Here is a 15933-nt window from a genome sequence, read left to right as displayed (position 1 = left end):
GCGTCGGGAGGTGACACCAAAGAAGCAGCAGCCTTTTGTCTTCTGTTGTCCAGTTTAATGGGTCCAATGCTACAAACTTAGAAAAAAACAACAGGAAAGTCACATTTAAAAAAAAAAAACAAGCCAGTAATAGAAACATAAGACCATGACTAACTCATTTGTTGTGTTGATTTGTTTAAATTAAATCCAAACGTAAATTGTTTATTTCTGATGTTTGTTATGTTTACAATGATTATTGATGATTTTTTTTAAATTAAATATTTTAATCAATTAAGTATACCATTGCTTATTAATACCTCATTAAATTGAACAGATGATTAGTATAAAGGGTGTAAGAGTAAATAGTTGTCCAATTTAATGGGGCAATAAATATATTAAATTTGACAGGTAATGAGTAAATTACTTTGTATTTAAATTAAGTGCTACAGATACATAAAAGGGCTAGTAAGAACCAAGGACACAGGGTTGTTTTGGGGTTTTTTAAATATATTTTTTCATTATTTTTTGGCACGTTGCTTGCAGGTGTGTGTGAGACGGGAAGATGTAGAGAAAAGGACAGTGAGAGTCAGCATGGCCTGGTGGAATACCTCCTTATGATATTTCAGCTTAAAGCACTCCACTGTTCATTTTGATGTTCATGTTGTGACTTTTATTCTGTCATATATTGCATATATTGCTTCATATGACACATGTAACATATTGAGCACATTTTGAATAGATTAGGTAAGTGGTACATATCTAACACATATCATTGTGTGTGTGTGTGTGTGTGTGTGTGTGTGTGAGAGAGAGAGAGAGAGAGAGAGAGAGAGAGAGAGAGAGTTTCTAATCTGTGTCCCACACTGCCTCCTTGTGGCCTTTTTCCATCATCTTTTTATGCCGTGGTCTCTGGAGGCAGGAACTTACTTAAGTAACGTTATTTCACGTTCTTCACTTCACTTTGAAAATAAATATAAAAAACACCCCAAGAACTTGAGTCAACAGACCGGTAATGCACCTTTTGGCAGTTTGATAAAGTTGATAGTTATTTCTCACTCCAGTGTGAAAAATCATTAACTACCTATTTTAAAAGACTGGTAAATAATTTGTAGAAATTTTAAAGTAGATAAATAACTCATTATTGTTGATGTTATTGTATTTATTTATTTTTGACAATTTATATTTCTAATAACTAGACTAGGAAGTGTGGCTAACTATGTTAGCTAGCTCGCATAGTTAGCCACACTTGATTATCCGAGCAAACCTGTTGGCTAGTTAGCGAGTAAACGCTAACTGCTCCAGTAACAGTTTACATTAATCGGCTGAGTTCAATTTACACTGCTGCTCTGAGTAGACACACACAGTTAAACAATGTTTGTTAACATTTTTGTTGGCAGTGAACTTACCACACCTAGCCTTAGCTAGTTTTAGCAGCTACATCAGCTGTTACAGTGTTGCTGCTCCAACAGGACTCCATCATTTTGTCACCCTGTTAAAATAATCACCTTACTCATTTTTTTCAAGTTTTGCAGGAAACACAAAAAACTTCACCAAAAGTGTAACATATGACATTTATTGATCATTTCACTCAAAAAGGATGTAACAAAGGGTGGCTATTGGCATAGCAATAACACTGTGTGTAAATTATGTAACTTAAGAAAAATAAATGACTTAGGCAATTTTTTGAACACTTTATTCTGAGGGTGTCTACATAAGAGTCACACAAGCCTGTCAGAAACATGACATGACAAGTATCATGAGCATTAATGTTCCTTCATGTTTATGACACACTAATGTCAGTCTCATGTAGACACCTTAGAGTAAAGTGTTGCCAATATTAGTGTCAACAATAAAACACTGATAAACTAAACTGATAACTAAACAATCTCCCTCTAGCTCTTCTTTGCTGGGTTCTTATCTGATGCCTATGAATGTGGCAAATTGTCAAAGAAGTGATGATCTTCAAGGTAAAATCACATGATCTGATCAACTGAGGATGTAGTATATATATATATATGGGCTACACGTGGTGTAGTGGTTAGCGCTCTCGCCTATATATATGCAAGGAGCTAATGAACACTTATCAAAAGAAAGAGCCTGACAGATTGAGGTTATCCTATTGCTTGCCAGAGGAACCAAAGGTGAGACCCTTTCAAGCCCCTGTTTAACTCTGCTAAACATGCTGCATTCAAGGGCTTGCTAATGTCACCTCAAACAACAAACAAATACTCTGGACGGCAACCCTTTTAAAAGAAGTTTCATTATTGTGACACTAGATGTCAGCCTTTTCAAGCCAGCTGTAGCCTGACAGCAGTGGACTGGAATCACTTTTCTGTTTTTCTCCCTTTACAGTTTTCTAGTGCGTTAAATCTGTTCTCTGCTTACAATCTACATTTACCTTTCTTAGAAGAAGTACATTATAACTGCTTTTTGTCATTTTCAGCTTTTAGAGATACACTGGCTGTAAGGATAGATCTACACATGAATACATCATGTCAAGTATTACTAATTAACATATGAATATTTTTTATATTTATATTTTTTAGAATGTGTGTTTTTTAAAACAAATGCTTTTTTCACCGTATTCACACAAAAAATGCTTTCCACTTTGGCTTTTTTACTGCCTCGCTGTTTGGAAGCTAAGGGAATTATTCAGCAGGATGGTCTACAGACAGACAGACAGATAGATAGATAGATAGATAGATAGATAGATAGATAGATAGATAGATAGATAGATAGATAGATAGATAGATAGATAGATAGATAGATAGATAGATGATGTGCAAAGCCAACCTGGCCTCCCTCCTGCAGGTAAGATACATGCAGGTAAAGTAGTTCTAAGATACAGCTTCCCAGTATCACTGACCTTCAAAGCATCATTCTGGGAAGGAGCCCCACCCCGTGTAATGGTTGGGGTGAGGAGACAAAGGACTCCCATGAAGTTTTGTCATTAAAAAAAAAACACACTCATGAACGGAACGAAATTTGAGTTTAATCTAACTTTAATCTAACTTTAATGTCTTCATGCTACTTTTGATTGAATTACTTTGATTTAATAAAAATATGAAATTGTCAAGACAAAACAAAGGGCCTGTGTAGTTAATTTATTAACAGGAAAAAAATATGAGCCACATAAACCTAATCAACCACATAATCATTATCACTCCATTTAGATAAAGTGGATATTTCATTATTGAACAGTTGGTGGTTAATATGCATTTAATGGCAGTTAATGTGATTGTTGAGGTCATAATAGATCTAATTAACAACATGTCTAACAATGCCCCAATACAGGCCTGTGCAGACGAGCTGCTTGACTATTGTCAGGGGGTTCAAGTGTCTGTCTGTGCTGATATGTTGGGAACCTCTTCTCCGTTGCGTACCCCACTGACCTAGATTTCAATTGTTTTCTGCCTGAGACAATGGGAGAAATGGTTTCATAACTGAACACAATACCTGGGTGTTATTCAACACGATTGTTGTTAAGGTTGTCATTGTGGTGTGATTTTGTGCCGAGCATTGTCTGTTTTCTTTATGTAACCTGCTCAAGCAGCCAGCCAGTGACGAGCCTGTGCACCCCGCAGTAAATCACTTGTAGACGGTTCAACAGATGATTGTGCATTCACATGAATTTCTGCAGACCAGCTCGTCCAATCACTGCTGTGTCAAACACAAGAACACTTCTCTCTCTTTCTTGCATAAAATATATATTTTTCCAATCGATTTGATATTGAACAATTGTAACCTGAGAGCCAAAATAGCACGGTAGTGGAAGAGAAACTTATAGACAGTTAAAGATACTATGTTGAATTTTCAGGCAATTGTTATTAGTGACACCGGTGGCCGTTAAGTGAACTGCAGTCAGCACCCTGTAGCTAACACAAACATGAGGCTGAACGTGATTGACTGGCATCATGTGTATAGATTGTCATTTTTGTGTGTTAACCTGGACTTTGCATTGGACTCTGTGTGGTGGGTGCCGATCATTTGTTGACATTAGACTCCATTTCTAAGCTAACATTAGCTACTGTTGCACACTGTTGACGCTGAAGTGGGAGCTGAACAGAAGAAACTCAGCCAGGAGCGCACATAAACTTTTTTGGCAAAACCTTCCTTTATAGAGTTGGGTCGGTATAAACATTTTCGAAAAGGTTTTCACCGGTATGGCACGTTTTACCACTAGGTGTCGCACTTGGCTCAGCAGCCATTTGAATTAAATTGTAGTGACTGCAGTCTAAATGGTGATGGTAGTAAACAGAAGAAAAAAAGGAAAACAGAAGAAGTGGTTAGAGACTCATCTTTTGTCCAACATGTTTCCAAATTGTTTGAAATCAGTATATAGGCTTTTATAGGCAACAGAGGCAATCACGGAAGACGTCTGTTTTTAAGTTACTTTAAAATCCGTTCACACAATGGAAATACTCAGTGATAAATACTAGGGTTGGGACAAAATATTGATACAATTTTACTTACCAGAGTCACTACTTCATGACTCCTTGTGGTTGAGCTTTTCAAATCGATGAGGGTAAACTTGCAGCAAAGAATAAATCACTAACAGAGAGAAAATAGTGAACAGCCCAGACAGCAGGGTAAATCAAATCTGAGAGTAGGAAAGTAAATAAAGCTGTCATCTAGGCACAAAACGTCACTGACTGTTTAAAGTGCTCCCACCTACCAGAAAGCTTGCCAACTTAATCTGTAATTGAGGATGAATCTTTGCACAATGCGAAATAATTTTCCTTCATTGTTAAGCAATGCAATCGTAATTGTCTTGTACAAACTTGAAAGTAACACACAATGTCTCGGTTTCTACTGTGTCATGCAACTTTTTTCTTTGGGCAGGGCAAGGCAACTTTATTTCTATATCACTTCTCAAACATAGGGAAGTTCAAAATCTTTTACATAAGTCAACATTTAAAAACAAAAAATAATTTAATAATTGATATATAAAATGCTATAATGATAAAAGACCTTGCAGTTGTAAGATGAGATGCCTTAAATGCACTGTGGTAAATAAAAGCTAAGTAGATCAACTAAAGGCACATGAGGAAAGCATAGGATTTTTAATTTTCAAAAAACACAACCCAAAATTAACAGTAAAACAAACCAAAACACAATATCAATGCAATGCTTCCTGGACACAAACACAACATATTGTATATACACCTCATATCATCATCATATGATAGAACAAAAGAAAGCACAGTGATCCTACTTTATATAATACATCAGAAAACCAAGGTGCACTGGGGAACACAGACACAAAAATTGTGTCACTAATTAAAGCACAAATATATTGTTGTCTCCTAAAACCGCCAAAGCACATTGATAGAGATCTCGGTCCTTTCCTATAAAATGACTTAATCAATAATGCATCTAACTACATCACGTTTAGATCTTACAGTATAATAAAGTATAAATATAAAGTGTGCCCAATAATTTGACTGGCAGAGGAAATGATTGATAGGGTAGAACATCACCGTTTGTTGAGATAGAGACAGGCAGGCGGAGGAGAAAAGAGAGGCAGAGCGCTCCACGCTCAGTGGATAGATGAAGGAAGAGTGAGCAGAAGGCAAATTAATCAAAGGACATCAAAGGCGAATGGATTGAGGGAGCAAAGAAATGAAAGAGTGCCGCCCGTTTGTCCCATGCCGTTCCCGCTCCGCTCCGCCTGAGCCTGCTCTCAGATCTCAGGGCCATTGTGCCGCACGGGTGCATGGAGGGGGCTGGGGCACAATGCACACAACAAAACATACATACACACACTAACAAACGTCTGAAAGCAAGGCTTCAAAATGAAGAAATTTAATTTTTGTGTCTTGTCTGAGTCAAACTGACTCCTCATGCTCTGTATTCTGTCTCTGAGGCCTGTTTTTGCTTGTTATCCTCACATATGTACGGTTGCTTGCAGTTTCTTTAACATCAAAGCTTTTGCATTCACCAGAGTTGGCTGCACAAACTTTGAGCGAAGCATCAACACACAGTCACACACTCTCCAACACGTACTGTATTTTGTTGTCAGTGTGAACTCAGTGCTGGCTTGTGGCAGCAGTGGACGGCTCTCTTTGATAATGCCCTGTTAGATTCGGCTGCCACTCTTTTTATCGTTCAGCCAGTGAGTTGGCTCAAAGTTGACTCCAATTTGGGTTGCTGGTCAGCACAGACTTCTTTCTGTGTGCATGTAGACTGTGACCGTGCCCCTGTCTGTTGCCTGTGAACGTACAGAACATTGTGTTTATATCGCTGTTATACTCAGATCACACAGATATTTTTACCATCCAATGAGGTAGTATACTGTTACAGTAAAATGCATTGAATTGCATTAGAATTTAATTACTAGGAATTTGGCTTTTGCATTAGATATGAAGATACTTTGAAGATGCTTTGATGTACAGAGGTATGGGGACAGGATCTGGACTAAGCAAACTTGCATATCAGATTTTGACACTTTACTTACTGCCACACTTGGATTCTCCAGAAAACCTAGATGCCACTGTTTTGATTCAATACACAGTGACTACACAAAATGTAAAAAATGAGTTATTCAAATCAAATTGGCACCTTGAATGTAATCACGGTTTTAAATGTAAAATTTTGCTGCTCCCAAAGCTCAGTTTTTCTACAAACTTACAGTAAAATGTATTTGGTATATTCATAAGACATCCTAGCTTTTAAGACAAAGACAAACCACAGCATTATCAAAGAACTAGCGGTGATGAAGGCCGACTGTTACGTTAAAAACTCTCCATACCAGCAGGTGGCAGTAGTCTATGTTCATCATTTAAACTTTGGATAATCAATCCATTATCATGATACATAAATGAAACAAAGCAGCATGAAACAAAGCTTTTTTACACTACTCTCGCTCAACACTTAGACAGTTGTCACGTTGTGAAACTGCTCCTTTACTAGAAAGAACCGGTGAGATGAAGATGAAATTCTGAGCTCTTGACTTAGTCGTTTGTGTGCTTTTCTCCCATCTGTTTCTCTTCTCATGCACTGATTAGTCTTAAACTATACAGCCAATCAGAGTTATTTAATACTCATACTCATATACTCAACCGGCTGAAAAAGACACATATCAGCTCATATGTTGCTCATGTCTTTTTCACTCATAAAAACACTATAAATGTGTGTTATTTAATCAGAGGGATAAACTACATCTGTCTGATGAAATATATTTATTTGTCTAAAAGTCAATGTTACATATGTTTCATAAGGTGCAGCGCCAATAAACAAATAATAAGTTCACAATGCAAAACAGTTTTAATTTGTTAAATGATTTCTTTGGGACTTTAAAAATACATCATGTTCATGTGCAGTTTTTTTTACTGTATCTTTATGTAACAAAAGCAGAGTTCAGCAGAGAAAGACAAAAGTGATGTGAACTGACAATATTTTAATGGGGGGGATAAAAGACTGTAAGTGATCAATGGAGGCGGCGGCCAAGTGATGCCCGGGGGACGGCTTTGATGTGGGCATCCTCAGAGGGACGCCGGGGACAATGCTCTCTTTGAGGGGCATGCAGAATGGCAGACACTTCCCGCTCCCTCTCTCTCGCTCTCTCACACTCTGTCACTCAACCTCCCTCCATCTCCTGCTCACTCCGCTCATGTTGTGACTCTCAGGGTTTCGGACTCTCGTAGACGTCTCTCTCGCTCTACCTTCCTCTACACCAGTATCACATCAGCCCATATCCTTATCTGCATAACTTTCTCCCTCTTCCTCTCACATTAATTAATTCAAACAACACCCCCTTTCCTGCCACCCAGCCAATCACTCCGCCTTCCCCTTCTCCCCCCTCCCTATCTGCATCTCTCTCTCCCTCCCTCTGTCTCTTTTCATAGAACCAAACCTCTTTGTAATGTCCAGCCTTGGCAGGTTGCACCCGATTTGCTGTCACAGTCTTAATGAATTCATCTGTTTGTGTATTGGCCATGGGAGCATTTCTCCCTCCTCCCTCCCTCTCCCTCTCTCTTTCCTATCATCTCCCCCCTCCCTGTTACTGGTGTTCCCCTGGGGACTCTATATATACCAGGGACCACTCCAGGCACCTATTGTTCCTCTAAGTAAACTTACAGACAGATGCCCTGCACCACAGTGTGGGAGAGAGCCCAAAGAGTCAGGAGGAGGGAGACAGTTAAGGACTGCAGAGAGCAACCAGAAACTTCAAAACACTGCAGGCTAGCCTCACCTCCAGCACCTCTGCATCCTCTTTGGTCGTTCCTCGTGCCTCGTGCCTGTGTGCTTGTTGTCACTGTGGAGTGGAGGTCTCATGCTCTGACACCATGCTGCTACTGATATCACTGCTGCTTATGGGACTCGACTGCTTGCTGGGAGCCCCAACAGGTCGAGAAGTCTACAGGATGCCCCAGAGTGCACTCAAAGGTAATTTTTCTAAACTTAACACTATTGTTTCTCAATTATGACAATACGCAGTATGTTGTAAGCATTGACAACAGTGCCTGTCAGTGGCTATGTAGGCTGTCCTTTACTAAAGAATTTCTTAATAGACTAATACACATACGTTTTTTGTTGAGTAATTGATTAGCTGATTTAATTGTAAAATCTGTAAAACTGAGTTTCTCCACAAAGAATCATGCAAAAACAAGATTTAATCTTGTGATAATCAGAGATGTGCTTATACGTTTCTTGAAGTCACTCAGCATAAAAAAGGCATAACAAGGGGCTGATAAACTGAAGAAACCTTAGTTAACTAAGATCAAAACGACCGATTAGTCGACTAATCAACTGAGAGGGGGCAGCTCTAGTCCTCTATAGTGTTGCAGACATCACAGATGGAGCTAACTAATTAGGAGTTACTTCAGGATACACAGTGCTTCAAAATGTCTTATAGAGAAATCTTCATTTTTTTTTTATCTAATGCATCATACTTATAACCAAAACAGTCGTAATGCTTCAAGGCTTCCAAAGCGCGAATGTTTCTCCAGGAGTTAATCAGACAAAACATCTGGTGACACTACCAATCAGTGATTAAAATATATTTCAGTGTCTTACATACTGTATATCTGGTGCAAGTTGATGCTTTTGGCCAGCAAAACAGCTGTAACAGCTATTACAGAGAAGTTAGCAAGTAAGAAATGTTTTTATAGGCCTACTTGTTATTTAAGTTGGATGATCGCTGATTGCAGGATGATTCTTGACTACTTAAACACCATACTATACATATAGAGTTTTACTGATGAGCAGCAGGTGTCTAACCTTGGAATAAGTATTGAAACTCATTTCATTAGACATTTTAGCACTCATCTTCATAAACTGTCTTTAAATTAGCAAATAATATTTGTTATCAGTGGCATATTTTTGTCTTTAGCTTATGTTGGTGTCATTTTTGCATGTCTGAGCCACTGCAGATGAGCTTAAATGCTGTAGTAAAGCACAGTGGTGATGGACCTCTGGCCTTCTCTGTTTGAAGTACTGAGTACAGCAGAGCCTTCATACAAACGGCTGGTGATGGCAGTGTGCGTTTGGAGTGTTTAGAACAAGGGACTCGGGGTCCAGCCCGTGCCCCTAGGGACAGTCCCTGCCCGCCAGCCTCTGCCAGCTCAGCCCTGGCCTTCTAATTAAGTCTTCAATCAGCATTGTTGTTGTTAGTGGCCTATCCTGTGATGTGGCGCGGCACAGAGGGGGGCTGCAGGGTCGGCGGCCCCATTGATGTGTGTCTGCAGAAGCCTCACCAGCGCGCTGAGCGTGAGCTAGCTTCCCTAACACGCTGCCAATGAGCTCAAAGAGCAGCATGAGAAAAAAGGGGCTACTCACACACATACCAGAAAGCTGCACCACTTTATACTAAAGCTCACATACGCACATCGTGTTCCCACATCAAATGGCTGTCTGCCATGTAACAACCTAGATGTCCTTGTCAGAATTTTGTACATATATTCATAAAAAAATCTATGACAATTCTATGAAGTGTTGCCAGTGCATTAGATACTGGAGCCAAAACAGGCCTCTACTGATGTTATTGTTTATTTAATACACAAATGTTGAAAAGGATTTGTACTGAAGAGGACTGTTTACTGTAACTCCTTTCTCCATTACACTATATCTGCATGTCAGTGTGATCCATATATCAGTCTGGCTCCTGTGTCTTCTCCTCCCTCTCGCCACACCTCCTCTTTTGCTTCCTTGGCTTGTCTCACCTTTCTGTTCTTTATTTTATTTATTTCTTCCTGTCCTCTCCCACAGCTCTATCTGATCGTGGCACTGTGGTTCTAGAGGCGGCCATGACTAGTGCCCTGTCTGCTATCGATCGAGCATCATCTGACAGAAGTCGGGCTGAAGCAGGCTGCCGTGGCTGTGTTCCCTGTTTGTTTCAGGACTGTGGACAGCTGTCTGGGTCCTGTTGTAAGTAATATATTACTCTTCTTACCCTTTTCATTCTTGAGTCACTTTGCTTGAATCCTTTCTTAATATGTCCGTAACTCTCTTCACCCCGATAGCATCTCCTGCCAATGCCTTATCAGAGCCCAGCTGTGATGTCATCAGTAAAGCCCAGAAGCTTCAAGATGAAGCTGAGCGAAGTTGGGCTCTGAGTCAGGCCTGTGCGTACTATCAGCATCGCTGCCCGTCTGGTGAACTGGACAAAGAGAGCTGCATCAGGATCATGGGTGAGAGCTGCAGCGCCCGTGTCCTCCAGTGCAGCCTGCTGAACACAATGCAGAACCTTGAGCCTGCAACTCAGACACATGCAGAAGGTGAGGGGAATCGTGTGTTCACAAAAAAGAATATTCATGCAGACAATCTCCAGGAAAACTCCAACATATGTTTACAAAAAGCTGACTTTGTTGCAGCTTTTGACCATCAGTGTCTCTCTGTCCCAGCAGCAGTGTGTGGTCAGAGGTCATCCACGGTGCAAAACATCACACAGCCTCGCTCGCGGATCGTGGGTGGCTCGCCCGCTCCTCCCGGCAGCTGGCCCTGGCTGGTCAACCTCCAGCTCGATGGCGGCCTGATGTGTGGAGGGGTCCTGGTGGACAGCTCCTGGGTGGTCACTGCTGCTCACTGTTTTGCCGGGTGAGTGTGCATCTCTGTTTTTCTGCATCTGTAATAAGATCTTTGATTTGTTTATATTATTATAGTATTTTTGTACCTCTCACTCTCAATTTCTCTGATTGTTCTGACCTCTGTAGCAGCCGCAGTGAGAGCTACTGGACAGCCGTGGTGGGGGAGTTTGACATCACAAAGACTGACCCTGATGAGCAGATTCTCAAAGTGAACCGCATCATCCCTCATCCTAAGGTATTAGTCCAAACTGTGGGATATAGTTAATATATAGTGGGATAGGATTAGGCATAATATAGCATTTACACTCCCATTACACCATCCTGGTCAAATAATCAAACAAAGATCAGTCATTCTTAAATTTGTTCAACCAATCTAACTTTCTTGCCCTCCTGCAGTTCAATCCAAAGACATTTAACAACGACATTGCTCTGGTGGAGCTGACGTCCCCAGTGGTCCTGTCTGGCCGTGTCACTCCAGTGTGTCTCCCCTCTGGCATGGAGCCCCCTACTGGAAGTCCATGTCTGGTGGCAGGCTGGGGCTCCCTTTATGAGGGTGAGTAGGAGATAACTGACAGGGATTTTCACTTAGTAATTAGTTTATGGTCCTCCTAAAGCATCCTAATGGCTTTATGTGCTGTAGATGCAGACTGAAAGTAAAAGCTAATTTTTGTTGTTTCTGTGTGTATTTTTCTCTACAGATGGCCCGTCTGCTGACGTGGTGATGGAGGCCAAGGTGCCCCTGCTGCCTCAGAGCACCTGTAAGAGCGCCCTTGGCAAAGAACTGGTCACCAATACCATGCTGTGTGCTGGCTACCTCTCCGGAGGCATCGACTCCTGTCAGGTGGGCAGAACAATATTTATGAGAGTAAAGGCCTTCGCCCACCGGGGGCTTTTTTGTTAAATTACAATTAAATATAATTAAATCTATTTTTAATTCTCATCACTATACTATAGTGTATGTTTTGAATATTTTCCGTTCAATGTGATAGGTTTATGCCTTTATTTGTGGTGAAAAGGCTCAGAAAAATCCTTGTTCCAAAATAAAAAGTCACTTTTTCGCTGCATAGTATTTGCGTACTTTCGTAACTTTAATTTTTTTATGATTTTCTGTCACCTGTAGGGAGATTCTGGAGGCCCTCTGATCTACCAGGACCGGATTTCAGGTCGGTTCCAGCTCTACGGCATTACCTCCTGGGGAGACGGCTGTGGGGAGAAGGGCAAACCTGGAGTCTACACACGGGTGTCTGCTTTCTCTGACTGGATTCAATCTGAGATACAGAGTGAGTTTCAAGCATGAATAAAACACCCTTAAATATTTTAACTCATACATCTAAATATTAATTCATCTAAAATGCTAAAAATCTACATTCATCTTTTTTAGAATCATTTGGAAGCAGGGAGCCAACATGTCCGGAGCTTCTGAAGACAACAGAAATGACGGAGGAGGAACAGAGGTCAGAGTTCAGCTCTCTCTGTCGCTTCTACACCCTGACCTGCCCTCCTGGTCAGGCTGCCAGCGCTTGCAGCAGAATGGCAGAGGACAAGTGCCTCACTCGCTTTAAGAAATGTCGTAAGTATTCAAAAACTCAGCCTGATGGATGTAGAACAAAAACTAAATATACTCGTTTTTATTTATGTTGCTTTGAGGTTCCCTCTAAGGGTGTTTTTTTATCATTTGCTCTCTCTCTCACCACCCAGAGCTGCGTTCGTTCCTACAAACCCTGTTGGATCTGCTCCAGAGGGCTGAAGATTACATCCGGGACAAAGTCGACTTGACCTTCTTCACCCAGACTCTGCCTCAGCTGGTGGAGCACATCTACAGCACAGCTTTCATTCACACCAGAGAGAGGAGGGACCTGAGTCATGGTCTCACACAGATTGAAGGTACATGGCTGACAGATAGAGAAGAGATAGATAGAAACCATATAAATACTCATCCAGTGGGTTTTTTTCAGCTGCATTGTTTTATTAAGGAACTGTGTTGTCAGTTACCACACTAACATGTGTTTTATTACTTGCAGAACAGCTAGGTGGAGCTGTAGTGCCTACAGAGCAGGGTCCTTCTCCAGCTCCTCCAGCCTTATTCAGAGAGGTGGGACCCTCAGTGGACGACTGGGAGAAATACCTGAGAAACATGGCGGAGGACCTGGACATACAACCCACGGACGTCTCCTCCACACTAACAAGACAGGAGGCCAAATTTTTCCTACAGGTATATTTCTAAAATTTTCAAATGCACATAAAGTTGCTATATTACATCACATCATCTTGAAATGCTCCCAGTGCAGTCTGATGTTTAAATATTTAGAAATCTTTGAAAGGCATATAACTATCCAAGGTTAGGTTGATAAGTAGGTGTTAATAAAATAATTGCTTAGGCTGATAAAGGGTTAGAGGTCCTTTTTTTATATAGGCAAAAACATTTTTAATAATTCATGTATTCACATGGTCGCCCATAAAGTTGGAATAAAATATTTTTTTTACCTCTTTCCATGAAATGCTTGTGACAATGTGATTTATTCTTGACAGATAAAGTATATCTTCTCAAAACTGCATTAATCAATCTCTTCCAAATATCTTAGAATGAAAATGAAACCACAATTAACAGAAGATTGTGTCTGAAAACAAAATATTCCAACTTTATGGGCGACCGTGTATTTATTGTTGTAATTATTAATGTTTTTTTTCATTTATTCCTTTATTTTAAGTGGGTTTTTCCTACGTCTTTTTAACATAGAAGCACCATGAGCTCTTTGATATATGTAATATCAAAAAGTAATATCAAAGAGCATAGTCGCATTATCAGACTATCAGATAATTATAATGTTCTGATGCGGATATATTTGAGCCAAACTTACTAATTTCCAACTGTATTTTTCCATTGTCATCACCAGACAGAGGACTCCTCAGTACATCAGCTGGAAGGAGAATTTCAATCTGTTATCTCAGCTCTGCGCTCCAAGTTGTTCTCCAGAGCTGCTCCTCCCATCCTGCACCTGGACACAATCCACCTCCAGGAGTCTCCCAACAGTCCCCCTTTAGCTTCTTCTTCCACTGGAGCACCAGTGGACACTGGCCCCTCCTCCTCCTCGTCCTCCTCGTCCTCCTCCTCCTCCTCCTCCTCCCAGGAATCCCAGCAGCCTTGGTCCCTTCTAACAGCCCTGATGAATGAATTTGAGAAATTAAGGACACAAGATGAGATTGTGACAGAAGATGCGCCACAAACCTCATCCAACAGTGACACTTCTTCTGATGTAAAATGGAGCACCACATCAGAGGATTTTACTTTTGTTGAGAATGAAGATTTAAAATCTTCAGAGTTACCGCTTCCGGTGCAGTCAACATCTGTCGTTCAGCCTGATGCTGCTCACACTGAGGCGACAACTGACCCCAAACAAGCTGTGCATTCTGCAAAGACATTAAGTCTTCACAGAAAGTACCGGAGCCTTCTTCACAAGAGGCAGACACCGGGGAGCAGTGGGAAAGGTATGTGTCACACACAAAACATTCATTAAATACCTTAAAATACAGTATTGTATTTTTTCATTTGTAGATGTTATTTCTAAAATGAAATGTTTTTGTCTGTTCCTGAAGTTTGTCCTGGAGTGAGAGAGTCCTCACAGCAAGTCAGCCAAGTCAGAGACTCTTACAGCTGGGTGTTAAGCATCCCAAGCAAGAACCTACGCATGAACTTCCAAGAGGTAAATTATCATTTTTAGATGGAAAAGTTAAGAGAACATGCACTGGTAAAAAAAACCCTTTCTAATGTTCTCCCTGTCTCTCTCCCCTTGCTTCTGTCAGGTGTTAGTTGATCTGAGCTCCAAGAACGATCGCGGTCTTTACCAGGCGCGAGTCAGAGCAGTAGTGGGAGGACGACCTTTGACCTTCTACAGTCTTGTGGGCCTAGAAAATGAGTCATTCTACCGCAGTGTGCCGAGGATCATCGCTTTGGCACTGGAGGCACTCAAGACATAACTTTATGATCACAGCAAGTGAGATGACAAAGACTCTGAGAGAGAAGTGTTTGCACCAGAGAAGCCTCGTCATGGCACCGAGAGACGCACATAAAACGCACACTCACACAAACTCTACTTCTTCTGCCGTTTCCTGTGAAAAGCATTATTTTGTTTTTGGCTCTAAATGAAAAACCATGAATGTATCAATCCAACTTTCGCCCACCCATCATGCCACAGGATTTTTTTGTTTTGTTACGTGGTTGAAGACGCAGCCTTGTCTAAGTTATGAATCTGTACAAAATGATAAGTTATTCATATTGTCTTTTGCAAAGGTTGAGCCTCTTGTGAAGCACACAGACTGTAAATATTATTCATATCCGTACCTTATTCTTACCATATTTATTTGTATAGAGAAAAGCATTTGTATTTTTGTAAAAAAGAAAAAAAACTATATATAAATAAAAACCATATTAATGCTATGGCATGTTGTGTTGAGTTGTAGTCTGTAGTTCCAAATTGAACTTTAGATGTGAGGTATTCAAATTAGCTGACAGTAATGCTGCTAATCCTGCAGTATTTTGCTGCTTGTGTAAAACAGTTCTGCCGCCATCCAGACGTACTCTCTTCTGAGACAGGTGTCCATGTTGATTGGTTCCTCTCATGACCCCAGATTGACCTCAGTCCTCAGACCCTTTAAGGGTAAGCTTTCCCGTCAGCACAGCAGCTGCGGAGCTTACTTCACACCTCCTCCATGTCTTCACTCCTCATTTCCAGGACGGAGAATTGTAACTGGACACAGAATGAGGCTGACCTTTAGATTATCTTATTGTCTGTCATGAGTCGGAGCATTGCGAGTAAAGACAACTGTTGCTCGAGGAAGTGACACTCTTGTTGCTGTGTGGCCGACTGCTGTCTGCCTCGCTGCGGTCACCAAGTCTCAGCCGCTGTTTGACCGCTGTGATGATGAGAGG

The 15933-nt window shown here is 40.8% G+C and overlaps 1 protein-coding gene across 1 annotated transcript; it reads left to right on the top strand.

The window, feature by feature from the left end:
• Nucleotides 1–8233: 8233 nt before the first annotated feature.
• prss56 (serine protease 56) lies at nucleotides 8234–14171 on the top strand. The gene is made up of 13 exons (XM_059344484.1): nucleotides 8234–8367; nucleotides 10189–10347; nucleotides 10443–10697; nucleotides 10824–11016; nucleotides 11133–11241; nucleotides 11403–11559; nucleotides 11705–11847; nucleotides 12127–12286; nucleotides 12388–12576; nucleotides 12705–12890; nucleotides 13028–13218; nucleotides 13901–14071; nucleotides 14166–14171. Exons 1-13 carry the CDS (start codon nucleotides 8268–8270, stop codon nucleotides 14169–14171), a joined length of 2019 nt encoding a protein of 672 aa, XP_059200467.1. The 5' UTR covers nucleotides 8234–8267.
• The last annotated feature ends 1762 nt before the right edge of the window (nucleotides 14172–15933 follow it).

This window comes from Centropristis striata, chromosome 11 (assembly GCF_030273125.1).
Source record: "Centropristis striata isolate RG_2023a ecotype Rhode Island chromosome 11, C.striata_1.0, whole genome shotgun sequence".
NCBI classification, from domain to species: domain Eukaryota; kingdom Metazoa; phylum Chordata; class Actinopteri; order Perciformes; family Serranidae; genus Centropristis; species Centropristis striata.
This window is presented reverse-complemented; position numbering and strand designations above follow the sequence as displayed.

Coding starts and splice junctions, on each gene's coding strand:
- prss56 (XM_059344484.1), top strand. CDS start 8,268: ATGCTGCTACTGATATCACTGCTGCTTATGGGACTCGACTGCTTGCTG. Junction 11,017..11,132: donor GCTGCTCACTGTTTTGCCGG/GTGAGTGTGCAT, acceptor TGACCTCTGTAG/CAGCCGCAGTGAGAGCTACT. Junction 12,287..12,387: donor GATTCAATCTGAGATACAGA/GTGAGTTTCAAG, acceptor CATCTTTTTTAG/AATCATTTGGAAGCAGGGAG.